This window comes from Rattus rattus, chromosome 16 (genome assembly GCF_011064425.1).
Source record: "Rattus rattus isolate New Zealand chromosome 16, Rrattus_CSIRO_v1, whole genome shotgun sequence".
Lineage (NCBI taxonomy): Eukaryota > Metazoa > Chordata > Mammalia > Rodentia > Muridae > Rattus > Rattus rattus.
The window spans coordinates 40,214,013-40,229,134 of record NC_046169.1 but is presented as its reverse complement, the minus strand read 5'-3'; the positions used below and the strand labels follow the sequence as shown (position 1 = coordinate 40,229,134).

The window sequence follows — 15,122 nt, the reverse complement described above, 5'->3', positions numbered from 1 at the left end:
TCTTTCCAACGCTAACTATGGCCATCACCAATCAAGGGAGGAGGCTCAAAGTGACCAAGCCATGAGACAGCCTAGGCTCCTCACAAGCCTCCCAGTTACCAGCAAACAGCCCCTGTGGGCTCCAGGCGCTGAGCACGGCATATCCACCATGAAGACACTACCCTAAAGACCTCCTTCTGCAAAGAACATACCTTAAAATCGGGGTTCTTGCTCTTATCCACACAGGGGGACACAAACATCGGCCTTCCTTCCACATTCTTCCTGTCTAGCTCCAGGGCCTGCTGGGCTGACTTCTCCTCTTTAAACTCCACATAGCAGTAGCCCCGGAAGTCCCCACGGTTGCTGAAGATTGGCCTGATCTGGACCACTTCCCCACAGGCCTCAAAGAGCGGCCTGAGCTTCACCTCTGGTTCTTCTATGCTGTAGGGCAGGTTGCTGACAAAGACAGTGACACTGTCCTTGCTGCTGTCGTGAGCCACCTTGGGCATGTCCCGCTTAAGGGAGGCGGCCTTCTCTTTCTGCTTGGAAGGAGGAGCAACGTCTATTGTTAAGCATTTCCCGGAGAGTTTTGTTTCTTCCTCCTTAGCTGAAGCCACTTCCGAGGCCAAGCTGTTCTCCATCCTTCTGCGTTTGGAAGGCTGCTCTGCAGGCATTCAAAAGAGAAGCACAGGCCGTTAGCCAGGCCTGCGCTCCTCCAGCATCGGGCACGTCTCACCACCTCAAACTGCACCGTGTCCACAAGAGGGACAGCCACCATGCCAAGTGTGGGCCCAACTTACACAGTCCAGCAAAGGTGCCTCATCAGTGAGGCCAAGAACATAAATGCCTACTGCCCAGTCATCACTGCAGTCAGGAGCCCCCCTGCATCCCCACGTCAGCCATGAAGACAGGAACTGGGAAGCGTTCTGAAGGTCAGGCGGGTGACGACTGCCCCACACACGCATTTTCGATACTGTCCAGAGCCCTCCCTCCTCCCGCACAGCCCTCCCTCCTCCTGCGTGCTGCCAGCAGACATGGGCTAGCCTTGGGTGGCCTCTACCACAGCCTCAAGGGGAAGCGGCGCAGCATCCTGACTAAGCTGGGGTGGTACAAGGTGAGGTCGGTTGCAAGTGCTCACCCTGAGGAAATCGCGCCACTCTTGCACAGTTCAGAGAGGATCTGTGCAGCCCCTGCCTGTGTGACGTTACCTTCCTCCTCTTCACCGCACTCTCTCTCATCATCGTCCTCGCCCGCCTTGCGCTTGTCTGCACCTCGTGTCTTCTTCTTTTTCAGGGCCTTCTTCTCCGCCCGCACCTTCTTCCGCTGCTCAGCCTTTTCTTCTTCCTGCTGCACAAGAGCTGCTTCCTTCTCTGCAGCCTAGAACAAGAGGGCAGGACGTGCTGGGAGCTGGGTCGTGCTGGGTGTTGGGTCGTCTGACTGTGGACTGGGCCCAGCCTGTTCTTTTTACTTCATTTCAGAACCTAGCCAAGAAGGGGCGCTGGCCACATTCAGGGTGGGTCTTTCCACCCTACCCGGTTAATCCAACTCAGAAAACCCCAGCAGGCTCTAAGCAAGTAGAGATGCTCACACCCCACTCAAGGCCTATTGTGGCTCCTTTAAAAACTTGATTCTTGGGGTTGGGGATTTAGCTCAGTAGTAGAGCGCTTGCCTAGCAAGTGCAAGGCCCTGGGTTCAGTCCCCAGCTCTGAAAAAAAAAGAAAAACAAAAAAACAAAAAACTTGATTCTTGATCAAATTTCCCCTGGTCTCCCCTCTAGCCCTCTTGGATCCCAGCCCCACATCTCCCCCAACTGCACTGACTTTGTCTGTCTCCCCACTGAGTCCTACTAGTACCATGGATGTGTCCAGAGTCTACCCAGTGGAGGGGGTAACCTACCCTAGGCTCCACCTTGGAAGGAGACTGAAGGCCCCTCCCAGTAGCTGTTAACGGCCAACAGCTTCCAGGAGAGAGGCTCTGTGAGCCACTGAGGCTTCTGTGTGATCAAGTGTGGTCAATTCATATTGAGTTCAGAGCTTTAAGTGAAGCTACAAATGGCCAAGGTAAGTTTAAATACTGACCCAAATGCTTTACCTAGTATCTTATGAAGGGGCTCAGAGATGGTCAGTGATCACAAGCACCAACTGCTCTTCAGAGGACCCAGATTAAATTCCCAGCACCCATATGGCAGCTCACAACTCTCTACACTCCAGTCCCAGGGCATCTGATGCCCTCTTCTGGTCACCGTGGGCACTGCCCACACATGGTGCAGACATTCATGCAGACAGAGCAGAGCAGTACAGTCACCACCCCTCGGGAAGCATGGCTGTCACCTTCATCCTTTGCTCGTTCACACGAGCCAAGCGCGTCTCTGTCTTCTGAATGGCTAGGTCCCAATCTTCCAAGGTCCCTGGAGACAGAAAAGCAGAGCTGACGCAATCGATCACTCCTAGGCTGCAGCTGCGCTCCCTGACCCTCACAAGCACTGCAGCGGCTCTTGCTTTAGACAACGCACACCATCGGGCTGCAAGTCTGTAATCCCAACGTCCTTCTGGGCTGCGGCTGCTATGTGTCCTCCTCCTTCCAAAGACAGACTTAAGGACAAAGGCTGGACTTTATAGGTGCTCGATGGCTAAGGCCATAATGACACACCAGTGCAAAGTGCATGTGAAACTCAGAGCTGGGGGAGCCACCCCAGTGTGCTGGCAACTCTGTGCTCACCCTAAATCCACACAGGTCCCAGGAGAGAGAACCATGCTATTCCCAGGCTCCATTGCTATAGCTTAGGACCAACAACACTGTGGCTCTAAAATCCCACAAGGGACCAAAGGCCATGCGGAGCCCGGTCTCTCCGAGTGTTTGTGGTGCAGATGCTGGCAGAGTGGCAGTGCTCAGGCAGGCAGGCTCCTGTTGGTCAAGGGGACCTGCTAGGAGTCCATTTGGCTGTGGTGCAGAGGACAGCTAGTGATGCTAAGCAATGAAGCTGGGAGTGTGTGTGGCCTGAGAACACGGAGCAACCCTGTCCTGAGGGCTGCCTTCCTGTGCCTGCAGACTGAGGGCTCCTGACACAGGCAAGCAACCAGTCCGCCCCCACACTGGGTGCTATTACCAGCAAGGGCGAAGACCACACCCCAGCCAAAGGCAGAGGTAAGGCTCCTTCCTACCTTCTGTCCTCTCCATGGTGAGCAGCACTTCACAGACATGCTCAGGGTAGTCGCTCGTGCACTGCACAGCTCGGTGCAGAGCCTTCCGACAGTGCTGTGTGTCACCGTGTGCCCTAGGGCAGAAAACAAACAGTTGCCACCAGGGATGTAGCAAAGACCACAGACGGGCTGCCTGCTGCGGCGGAGAGGACTGCAGCTTTCAGAAGCAGCATGGCCTCTGCAGTCACAGAGGGAGACCCTTCCCTGCGTGCTTGCTCTTGACCACACAGGAGCACCTGGAAATGCACCTCAGGCAGCAGCTGGAGCCAGGCCTTCTGTGCACATAGGAGGAACAATGCAGGTCCTGACAAAGTTCTCTGCAGTCCCCTTGAGGACTCTGTTTACTTCATGCTGAGTCAGGTTTCACCCTAACGAGTCACAGACTGCTGATCACACTGGCCCGCAAGTGTGGGGGGTGTGTGTGTGTGTGTGTGTGTGTGTGTGTGTGTGTGTGTGTTAACATACTCAGACCTTCAGAGCAGGGATGCTTTGGCTATGATCTGTACACCCAAGGCTTCAGGAGTCTCAGTGGAGCACCTGAATGCCCTCAGGTTTTGCTGCAGTGCTGGTGTTTGCATGGATGGCAGAGCAGCAATGCAGCCTCCTGGCAAGAAGCTATGTGCTACACGGAAGTGAACGGGCCTTCCTGTGCACACAAGGATGGTGCTTCCTGAAGAAAGTGGGCGTCACAGGATTATAGCATCAGGCCAAAGGCCTATCGAATCAGGGGGCAGACAGACAGACAGATTACTACTGCAAGCCGTAGAAGCTCACAGACACCTTTCCAGACACATTCCACCTAGACCTGTTGAATTTTGCTGTCATGGAGGGAAAACAGCAAGCTCATCTGAACGGCTGTGAGGCTCCCCCTTCCTACCCCCATCTGCAGGCCAGCCTCTTCATGCCCTACAATGACAACCACAGTGCAGCAGAGGGAGGCAGGGACTGACGTGAGAAGCCAATCAGTCAGCCGTCGCTTACTATGCGAACACATTTGCCACAACAGGAGACTCAGGTTTGGAGATGGCTCAGTGGTTAACAGCACCAGCTGCTCTTGCAGGAGACACAGGTCAGAATGCAGCACCACATGGTGGCTCACAGTCACCTATGACACCAGTTCCAGGGGCTCCGCAGACACCAGGCACCCAAATGACGCACAGATACACTCACACGAACGAACATTCACACAAACAGCTGCCCTCAGAAAATAAATTTTTTTAAATTGTGAGGGTGCACGCGTCTGATCCCAGGAGCTGGGAGAAAAGGAGCCAGCAGATCTCTATGGGTTTGAGGCCAGCCTGGCCTACATAGTAAGACCCAGTCTCAAAAAAAGAAAAAAAAAATGTTTTGTGGTTTTTGTTTGTTTTTTAAATTCCAGACTGTGACACAAAATTACCTGGAGTTTGGAAAACATAAACATTTCTTTTTCTTTATTCTTAAAAAGGGTATTTACGTTAAGTGCATCCTTTATCATCTCTAAAGTCATTTTCATTTGCAGGCACAGTAAAGCTGGCCTCCCCACAGAAACTGAAGCGTGGGAGCTGCTGGAGGAGCCTGAGGAGCCTGAGGGGCCTGAGGAGCCTGAGGAGCCCGGCGGCAGGGCCATGAGACCCCCACCACAGCTCTATATCCATTTAACTGTTTAATTCAGACACACTTTCTTTTTTTTTTGGGGGGGGGGTTCTTTTTTTTGGAGCTGGGGACCGAACCCAGGGCCTTGCACTTCCTAGGCAAGCGCTCTACCGCTGAGCTAAATCCCCAACCCCCACACTTTTTTTTAAATAGGAAAACAAACTTTTTTTAAAAAGGAAAAAGTACTAGAAATACTGTGGATTTTCAATATGTGCTGAATCAGACAGCTGCAGAGTGATCGCAAGCCTGTAATCTTGATATGCACTTGGAAGGCTGAGCAGGTGAATCCCCATGAGCTAGCCTGGGCTACACAGAGCCTCAATCTTGGGAGGGAGTAAGAGGGAGGGCTGCAGCAGTCTAGAGGGCCACAGTTCAGACACACTCCCACCACACCATGACAGAGCCCCCCAAACCCTTAGTGACAAGTCTGGTCTCCCGGCTGACCTGATGCTGTCTTTTCTCCTTTAGTGCTGTGTGCTTTCCTATACGTAACAGACTACAAGTAAACAACGACCCACACCCCAGTCCAGCCAGGCATGCCTGAAATAACAACTTTAGAATTTCATGGCTATAGGAGTACACACACACGCGCGCGCGCACACACACACACAGAGAGAGAGAGAGAGAGAGAGAGAGAGAGAGAGAGAGAGAGAGAGAGAGAGAGAGAGAGAAAATGAATGAATATAGAAGAAGTCCGGGCCCTCACCTTTCCAGGTTGTAGTACTCCAGCCACATGTTGGCGTACTTGGCATTTCCTCTGGTCATGATGCTGTCCCAGAGTTCTCGAGCTTTCTGCATGTTATTGCACAGGCGAGCCTAAAATACGTGAACAAGATCAGCTAGGACCCCCCTGGACCCTCACCAGGACGCCTCAGAGCTCCTTCCTGTCCCACCCCACGACTGTCACCCTGATCCCTGAGGGTCGCAGGCCTCTCTGCAGCGGCAAGCCTCCAACAGTCTGCAAGTGGAGCTGTAGCAAACATGGACACGGGGCTTCAGCACACGCAGTTCTGAGCAGCCATTTACTCTTCCTGCATGTCCGACAAACCCGACTGCAAACTTCACTTAGGGAGCATTCCAGGGAAGATACTGATCCAGCAGCAGGCGCCAGACCAGCTACTTTAAAGTCAAACTGGCAACATCACCTAAGTGCAGAACCTGTTTCCCTGCCCTTCCAAACCAACAAGAATCTCGCCCAGAAGTAACCAACAAAGCTTAGCTCCACTGCCCAGCTCCCTTCATTGCACAGGGCTGGGGTTTTCTAACTCTTCTCAATTGGCTCTCTGGACTCCGTGTGCTGGCTTAGGGAGAGCTCAAGTGTGCTACTACTGCTCAAACAGCCCACCTTCTGGACGGAGTTAGAGCTTCGGTCGCAGGGCTGGGCTCCTCACAGCACCTACAGAGGCCTGTGAACAGCACGTCCTTAGCAACCCTCAGGCAGAGGTGAGGGAAGAAGGGCTGAGAGGGAATGAGCCAACGGCCAGCGTCCGGCTACGCTGCTTCACGGCTCTGGCTGGCACCAAGCACGGCACACCAGGTGAGCAAAAATCCTTTGGGCCCTCAAACACAGCTCAGATGCTGGCCCAGTCTTCAGGGATGGGGACCGCTTGGTCAGAGGGTGGAACAGGTCTGTGAAGACGCTCACCTCAACCCGGGCCCAGCTCTGCATGATCAGGCAGCTTGGATCTCCGCTCTCGCTGAAACCTTCCAGAACAGAATGGAACAGTTAGGATGGACAGAGAGTAAGCACTCTGGCTGGGAAGAGGGGCTCGAAAGCAACACTGGTAAGGCAGTGGGCGGACAGCGGGCTGGGTCACTTACGCTCCTCAACCTCCTGCTGCAGATACTCCAGAGCACGCGTGAACATGGACCGCAGCTCTTCCAGCTCTTTGCTAGAGTCTGTTGGAAAAGGTGAGAAATTCCATAAAGCCACCAAAGCTGACATTTTAAAATCTCATACCAGAACCATGGAGGCCTACTATGGACTCAGGAACCTGCCACACATCCTCTCATAATTAACAGCAGGAAGGTGTGGTGGCAGTGAGAAGCGCAGGCACCGGCCAGCAGACAGGCAAGTGACACAGGGACTGTATGGAGCAGTGTGTGACCCAGAGACAGGAGGTGGCACAGGGACTGTATGGAGCAGCATTTGACCCAAGGTTTTTCTAGCTGACCTTTGGTATGGATCTAAAAGATCTAAAAGAACAGAACAGTCTTCCTGGAAAAAAGCCTTGGGGTTTGTGACTGTCAATGTCAACTCCACAGCATATACAATCAGCAGGTGGCTGTGAGGGATGACCCCCATTACATTAATGGAGGGAGGGAGGGGAACCTGCCCACTGTGGGCGGCGCCATCCTCTGACAGACACCTGCTGCTCTCCCTTCTCACCATACATGTCCTGCAATGGCTGCTCTAAGCTCCGTGCCGCAATTCCCCTATGTGCTGGACTGTGCCTTCAACTGTGAGACTTTACACCCTTCTCCCCTGGGCCGCTTTTGTCAGAGTATTTACCATAGCAACAGAAACGAGACTGAGACAAGGCCGATGGAAGGTCAGACACAGAAAATGAAGGGTGAGGCCCCAGCGGCTGCCAGGAACCTGAAAAAGCACAAGGACCACTATTCTTTTCACCTCACAGTTTGACTTTGGTTGGAAATTGCTAACGTTTTTGAAGAAAAGCATTACTGAGGGCAGGTCATTCACCAGTCTTCCCAATCACAGTGTCTGAAGAGCAGAGACACATCTCCAAGGTGTGCTGAGAAAAGTACACCGTCCTAAAGTGCTTGCACGCCAGCACAGGGACCTGATCCCCGTGCCCAAGGAAAGAGCCGTGAGGTGGTGCAAGCTTGCAGCCCCACTGCTGGGGAACTGGGGACCGTACCTTGTCTGAAGTCAACCCTTCTCCTCAGGTAGTCTAGGTACACCTGCCAGATCTCCACATAATCAGTGGCCTGGATGAATCCGGCACTCAGAGCATTCTCGAAGGTCGCTGCAATGTGAAAGATATGACATTCACTACTGACAGTTCAAAAGCAAAGAAAGCGGGGTTGGGGATTTAGCTCAGTGGTAGAGCGCTTGCCTAGGAAGCGCAAGGCCCTGTTCGGTCCCCAGCTCCGAAAAAAAGAACCAAAAAAAAAAAAAAAAAAGAAAGCCGTCAGAACTCTATAAACAAGTGACTTGTGCACTTATAAATTATGCACTTATAAACACAGAGGGCTACAGGTTCCCAAGCTCAGCACCACACACCAAGGAAGGAAAAGAGCTGACCGAAGTGTTTAAAGGGAGCTGTGGTCTACAAAGGACTCTTCCCCAGTAAGCAAGTGAGCGAGTGAGCAGGTGGGTGAGTGGGTGAGCGAGTGAGTAGCCCAGCTGGGCAAGGAAGACAGATGGTGACTTCTACAAAACTCACGAGTGCGGGTTGGGGATTTAGCTCAGTGGTAGAGCGCTTGCCTAGCAAGTGCAAAGTCCTGGGTTCGGTCCCCAGCTCCAAAAAAAAAAAAAAAAAAAACTCACGAACCACAAGAGCCTCTACTGCTGCAAGGCAGGCCTGGTGTGCCAGCTCAAGACTGCCACAGCTCTGCTCCCCAACTGAGAGAAAAGGCCTAGAGCTGCAGACACGGTGGCTCATGCCTGTCATTCCAGCAAGCATGGGCTCTACAGTGAGCTACACAGGAAGAACACTCTGAAAAAATAACTTAGGGGTTGGGGATTTAGCTCAGTGGTAGAGCACTTGCCTAGGAAGCGCAAGGCCCTGGGTTCGGTCCCCAGCTCCGAAAAAAAGAACCAAAAAAAAAAAAGAAAAAAAGAAAAAAAAACTTAGAAATTCTCCCACACAAATGTTCACACCGGAAATCATTTGATGGTCCAGTCCGTGTCGCTCCATGGCCAGGAGGTACCGACTCCACAGGGCAACTGTCCATGGGCAGTTCCTCACAGCTCGGCTGTGTACAGATAAAACCAAATCCTTTACTTTCAGCTGTCGATCCTATGACAAAGAATTCCAGAGTGAGAGGACAGAACGTAAGATGTCCTCAGTATTAGAACTTGAACGGAAACTCCCTGCACAGGCTCATGGGTTCCATCGCTCAGGACCAGCTACTGGCGCTGTTTTGGGAAGTTCTGAAACTCTGGGAGGCAGGCCCCCACTGAGCAGGTGGGCCTGGGAGAGAGGTGAGAGCCTTCAGAGTTACAGTCAGTCCTACCCCAACCCTGTGCCCTGTCTCTGGTCCCTGACTAAGACCAAGCCATAAGCAGATAGTTCCGCCAGAGCCGCAAGATCACAGCGCCCCGTCATCACACCGCCCCCGCCCCCCTCAGCCTCTTCCTTTAAGTTGCTTCTTTTCAGGTTTTGGCCATGAGAAAAGTGATTCGTAAGCATCAGTGAGACATGCCCCGCACAGCAAACGGGAAATGTCTCTCATCACGGTGGTGTGCACAGGTGTGACCTGTCACCTCAGCACTCGGGAAGCTGAAGCAGGAGAGTCACACATTTGAAGCCAGCTTGGGCGACATATTAAGACAAAAGAAATGAAGGCAAAACCATAAATAAAAGAAGCTATGGCCTTGCTCCCTCAGGGAAGAGGTTGCCAGGGGAGCAAGACAGGCAGGGCAGGGGAGCAGGCACTGGACACGGTCCAGAGACACATCCCTGACGGACGGACTTCACTGGGGCCCTTTCCTGCAGAAAGACCTCCATGTGCACACTGGGTCAGGTCTGGGTCAGGATGGAGTAAAGCCAACAGGGAGCCCAGCCACATGGGCTGAGCACTGCTAAGGCCAGCGATGGTGGTGTGCAGAAGGCCTCACTTAACCCATCTCTCTCACATTTACAATGTTTCCATACTGGAAACGCAGCATAGAGCACTGATCCATTAGAGTCCTCAGGAAGAAGACCACAGACAAATTCTTTCTAGAGTTCCCAATCAGTTTAAAGTAGCCTCAAATGCAACAAATTCCTATGCAAATGACAAACAGGACTGCAGGACAGTGGAGGGAGGGGGGAGCGGAAAGGGAAAGGTGCCACCGCTGTATTAGGCTCGCCCTTGAAGGAAACAGAACTGGAGCAGTTATCTTACTAGGTACTGACTGTAGCGGATCCATAAGTCTGGCACCAGGCAGTTCTCCACCAGGGCACGCTCAAAGATCAACTGAATGCGAGCAGGATCCCCAACTTTCATCTCAAAGTCGATGTAAGCTTGGTACTCCGCCAGCCGTGGAGCCTCTGCTTGCAACTGGAACACAGGAAAATCACACTTGTTAAATTTAAGTGCTTGACAGTTTCAGATAGCACAAAACATCTTCAAACAGGTGAGCCTTGACAAGGGCAGCTAACCCAAGATGAGAGCCACCAGGTCTTCTTGTTCAGAACTGCCAACGACAGGATAGATCTGTGACCTGCAAGCACTGGGAGCTTCAGCCACCAGCATCCAAACTCTGCTCTACCACACCCCAAGCACACAGAGATGACTGAGCAGAGCCTGCCAACACCCGCTGCTCCCCGTCGTCCCTCAGGCCTCAGTGTTAGAATACAGGTGCAGGCTGAGGCGGGTGGGCCGGGCTGACAAGCTACACAGCCCATTACCCCTCTTCAGCCCCTCTGCTGACAGCCAGAGTGGAACAAACAGCTTTGGATACAGACATGCACACACGCCGTTTAAAGATGAAAGAGAGGAGCACACAGCGGCAGCTACGCCAGAGCCATGTTTCCACAGTGATGACAAGCTGGTCATCAAGACGCTGTGACACTGAGGGACAAGAGCTGTCCCAGTAACAGCGACAGAGGGCAGGATGTAAGGAGGCAACACTCCTACACAAGCAGCTTGTGGATGAAAACATACCCATGATGTGAAATACCAACTGCATTCTGTACATCAGCAACCACAACAGAAAACAACTCTAGCTTACAAAGTCACCGAAACCCACTGTCTGCTGAAAGCCTCTATGAACAGTGGGCGCATTTCCGGGGTCACCACGGCCTCCGAGGTGAGATGGGAACTCCTTCACACTGCCCACAGACCTATGCAGCAGCGATTAAACATTTAACGTAACTGAAAAGTTGAGTGTAGGTCTGACACAGACAGGATCCAGGCTGAGGTTTCAGGACGATGAACCATCACCAACAAAGACAGTAGTTGAAAAGCAAAAAGACACCATCAGAAGCCAGGACTCCCAAAAAGTACCCAGAAAAATAAAAGGGGAAAAAAGGTTTTACAACTTCTAAAACTTTCAGGCTTCACAGAACAGAAAGCCCCAATGGCCAATGCACATGAGGAAACGCTCTATCATTAGTGATCAAGAAAAGACAAACTCCAACCTGACTTGGAGCACAAGCTAAGCTCACTCGTGTCAACACAGGACTGGTCACTGGTCACGCTGTCAGGGGTGCAGGGACCCAGGACCTTCTGCAACATGGCCCTGTGACCAGCAAGTTCCCTGTTCTAACACATGCTAGGGCTGGAGAAACTCCTCTGTCTGTACAGACGACACTGCCCCTGTGCACACACTGCTACACATACAACCCCACAGGGCAACACACAGGCTAAACATTGGTGACATATAAGCTACACACACACACACACACACACACACACACACACACACAAGGGGGTGGGAGGGGCGGACATGCACGCAGCCCAAATGACCACGTTAAGTTCTTCAAGCAGGGTCAAGCACTTTGTTAAGGGTCCTTTACAGGAACACAGCTATCAAAAAGGGTGGGACTACCGTGAAGTCATCAAGTGACTACCTCCAGGGAGAGGAGCACAAAGGAGATTCCTAGGGCACTGCAATGCTTTCTCTCCTAACCTGGGTGCTGGGAACACGCATGTTCATGTTGTTACATGCAGTGCATGTATGCAGTTAAGACAAACCTCGGAGAGACTGTTCACAAGGTGGGAGAGCTTTGGGACGTCCCAGGGCACAGGGCACTCACCAGTGCTTCCTCGTAAGGCTTGTACTTCTCCAGCTGCCCCAGCGCCTTCTGATAGCTCTGAAGTACGGACTCAGGTATGGGCTCTTCTGACCATTCTTCATACTCTGCAAAGGTGGCCTCCATCTCTACAGAAAGAAGGATTCAGGCTGTGGGTTGTGCCATTGAATTTTATCAACAAAAAGCCAGAAGACTCAAGTGCCACCCACTCCTCCCACATCTGTGGTTACCACAGCTCTCTGTTCAGTTCCCAGTCCTGTGGAGCCCGCAGGTACCCTCGGGACGTCTCAGAACAGCAGCCAGACAACCTTCCCCACATGAACAAGGCTCCCAGCACTGATCAGGAGCTGCACAGCAGTCTACTCTTCCCCCCTGCCCTCCTGGGTCCCCCACCTCCGCACAGTGGTGTGCTCCACTGCAGGCCCCAGGTTAGGTGAGGAAAGAAGCGGAAGTCTCAGCAGAGCAGCCTGGCCGCCTCAAGCTACCAGGTCAGATGGAATCTACGACAGGTCAGCTCTGCCTCTTCTGGAATACGCCCAGCAATTCTAGTGCAGGCCTGAGATAGACAAGGGCGGCACCAAACCCACACAGGAAAGGCCCTCCCAGCACGGCCCACCCACTGCTAAAGCCTCGCCAAATGGGCTCGCCCACAAAGCCCCTAAAACTGAGACATGAATGGCTACAACCAACTTCTGAACCAAGTCACTGCACAATTGGCAGGACGCCCGTGGCATGCATAGACAGAACAGCATGGGACTCTTGGTCAAGTGTCCCAGGGAATGAGGCACTGTGACCATGTCCCCCTTTCCAACTATATCTTAAAGTAAAAAGAAATGTCAGCTGGGCTCCAGGAAACATGGCCTCTCACCCTGCCATGGGTCTAATAACTCAGATTAACACAAAGCAGCCTTTTCCACCTGAACACCAACCCTGCCTGCCCCGCAGGATGCTGGGAAGGCCGCGAAGGAGGTACAGCAAAGCAGAGGGCGGGCGGCAGACAAGGCTGCTCCTTACCGTACAGTGGGATCGCCAGCTGCCGCCGGAAGAGGCTGTGCACTCTCTCCAGCTGTGAATCAAAGGTTTGTTCCCGGTCAGAAGGGGAAAGGAAGGCAGCTATGGGCTAAAGAGGCAAACCAGTAGTAAGGGAAAGCACTGGTCCTACTTCAGAAAAACTCTCAGCAAATCATCAGCTCCAACAGAAAAGAGAGTCTATGACGCTTTACACAGGCGGTGTCCTCCATACTGTTGCCTCTAGGGCTTATGGTAGGAAGACAGAAAGGAATACAAGGGACCCAGGGGTCAGTGAGATGACTGTGCGGGTAAAGAGGGCTTGCTTGTCCCTAGGTTGTCCCTAGGTCCACAAGGTAGAAGGAGAAAACCAACTCGCACACGTTGTCTCTGACCTCTACATGCAGCTGTTGTCCACATATAACACTAACATACACACACACGCGCACATACACACATACACATAACACTAACACACACACGCACACGCACGCACACGTAATAAAACAAACAAGCGAAACCCAGTTTTTTTAAAAGGAAAGAAATTTAGGCTGGAGATGGCTCAGAGCTTAAGAATACTGGTTGTTGGGGTTGGGGATTTAGCTCAGGGGTAGAGTGCTTGCCTAGCAAAGGCAAGGCCCTGGGTTCGGTCCCCAGCTCCGAAAAAAAAAAAAAAAGAAAGAAAAAAAAAAAAAAAAAAAGAATACTGGTTGCTCTTCCAGAAGACTTTAGTTCGATTCCCAGCAACCACATGGTGGCTCACAACTCTAATAGGATCTGATGCTTCTTCCAGACTTCCAGACAGTTGTTCAGGAAGACAGAACACTCATAAATAAATCTTTAAAAGGAAGATGAAGGGAGAAAGGGAGAAAGGGAGAAAGGGAGAAAGGGAGAAAGGGAGAAAGGGAGGAAGGGAGGAAGGGAGGAAGGGAGGAAGGGAGGAAGGGAGGAAGGAAGGAAGGAAGGAAGGAAACAAACCAACTACAGGTGCAGAGCCTAAGTATCACAAAGGAGAGGACTTGGGGTCACAGCCTTGGTCGGGGACCTGATTGCTTACAGTACAGAGGCAAGACCTAAACGTAGGGCAAAGTTGCAGGCTCAGTAACTGCACTGAGAAGGCTATGGTAGAGTCACAGCAGACAAATCAAGTGTTTGGAGAGGCAGGCATAGTAGGCACGCGAGCCCAGCAGGGAGGCAGAGGCAGTAGGTGCTATTGTCTGAGGCCAGCCTAGGCCTGTGTCCAGATGTCAGACTCTGAGCACAAACACAACCAGCCCTGGCACCCAGAGCAGGCACAGACACCTCATCCACCAGCCTGAAGGCTGGTTTATACAATGTCACAGGAGGCCACAGGGCCAGTCTCCCAGTCCCACTGTCAGTCAGTGCTCAAAAGGTTTAGAGCATGGAGCATTTTGGATTTCTGAGTTCTAGATTTGAGATACTTGACCTGTGATGACCACCTGTGAGGGGGCCCCAGAGAGGGCACAGCTGTCTATCCACCCTTGAGAAGCCTCCCCTCAGTCACACTGATCATGACACCAAGATATGCATACATTAATATACACATACACCAAGACACAAAACCCCATGTTCATGCACACACACACACACACACACACACACACACACACATATGTGTACACACACACACACACACAGAGTTATATAAAGCAAGAAAACAGTCATCTACTTCCAAGCAAGATAAGTCACTCACTCTGCCAGAGACTACTGACTTTGCTGTTTACTGCCCATCCCTTAACAGACCAGCAAAAGCTGGTTAGACTCTTGGGTGCTTGTTTCAAAATAGCGCTTCCTACAAGTGTGGGATCACAGACACTGGGCAGGCACTCACCCGAGCAGCTTCCACAATGGCACTTTCAAACTCCCGGTAGGCCTCCCAGATGGCCAGACCTTTTGTCATGTGTAGGCCAACAGATGACAGGGCTCGTTCAAACACAGAGCGAACTTTCTCCAGGCCACCTTTCTGACCAATGCCACCAACTGAGTACTGGCCATATTCTAGCCAAATGTTCGGACCTAAAAAAGGAAGCAACTTGTAAGTCCAGCTCATTAATATGCCCCATGTCACCCTCATGAGGACAAAACACATGCCCACCCAATATGTGCAGAACAGAGCTCCGCCAACAAGCACTCCAGCCTCCCGCAGCGCTGACTCTCAGGAGCTGTCTGCGTGTTCCTAAGCACAGCACACTGACCACACAGACTGCACGCCAGGGGACAAGTATGTAACTGAGTGCACAGTCGCAACTGAGGGGTAGAACAAGGAGCCATGCATGCAAGGGCCTGTGGGTAGGTTTATCTCCAACAAAGTGACAGACAGACAGACAGACAGAACACAGGTGGGGGGCTTGAA

General features: G+C 52.2%; 1 protein-coding gene across 1 annotated transcript in view; it reads right to left on the bottom strand.

The window, feature by feature from the left end:
• Positions 1–15,122, bottom strand: part of Sart3 (spliceosome associated factor 3, U4/U6 recycling protein) — a 28,126-nt gene that overhangs the window by 3,230 nt on the left and 9,774 nt on the right. Inside the window, exons 4-16 of the mRNA XM_032886695.1 lie at positions 14,601–14,785; positions 12,755–12,806; positions 11,744–11,868; positions 9,888–10,043; positions 8,659–8,797; positions 7,694–7,801; positions 6,633–6,710; positions 6,457–6,515; positions 5,518–5,627; positions 3,141–3,253; positions 2,310–2,386; positions 1,188–1,356; positions 192–643 (exon numbers count right to left, since the gene is read on the bottom strand). Of these exons, the coding sequence (XP_032742586.1) occupies positions 192–643; positions 1,188–1,356; positions 2,310–2,386; positions 3,141–3,253; positions 5,518–5,627; positions 6,457–6,515; positions 6,633–6,710; positions 7,694–7,801; positions 8,659–8,797; positions 9,888–10,043; positions 11,744–11,868; positions 12,755–12,806; positions 14,601–14,785 (1,823 nt within the window). The remainder of the gene's footprint in view (positions 1–191; positions 644–1,187; positions 1,357–2,309; positions 2,387–3,140; positions 3,254–5,517; positions 5,628–6,456; positions 6,516–6,632; positions 6,711–7,693; positions 7,802–8,658; positions 8,798–9,887; positions 10,044–11,743; positions 11,869–12,754; positions 12,807–14,600; positions 14,786–15,122) is intronic.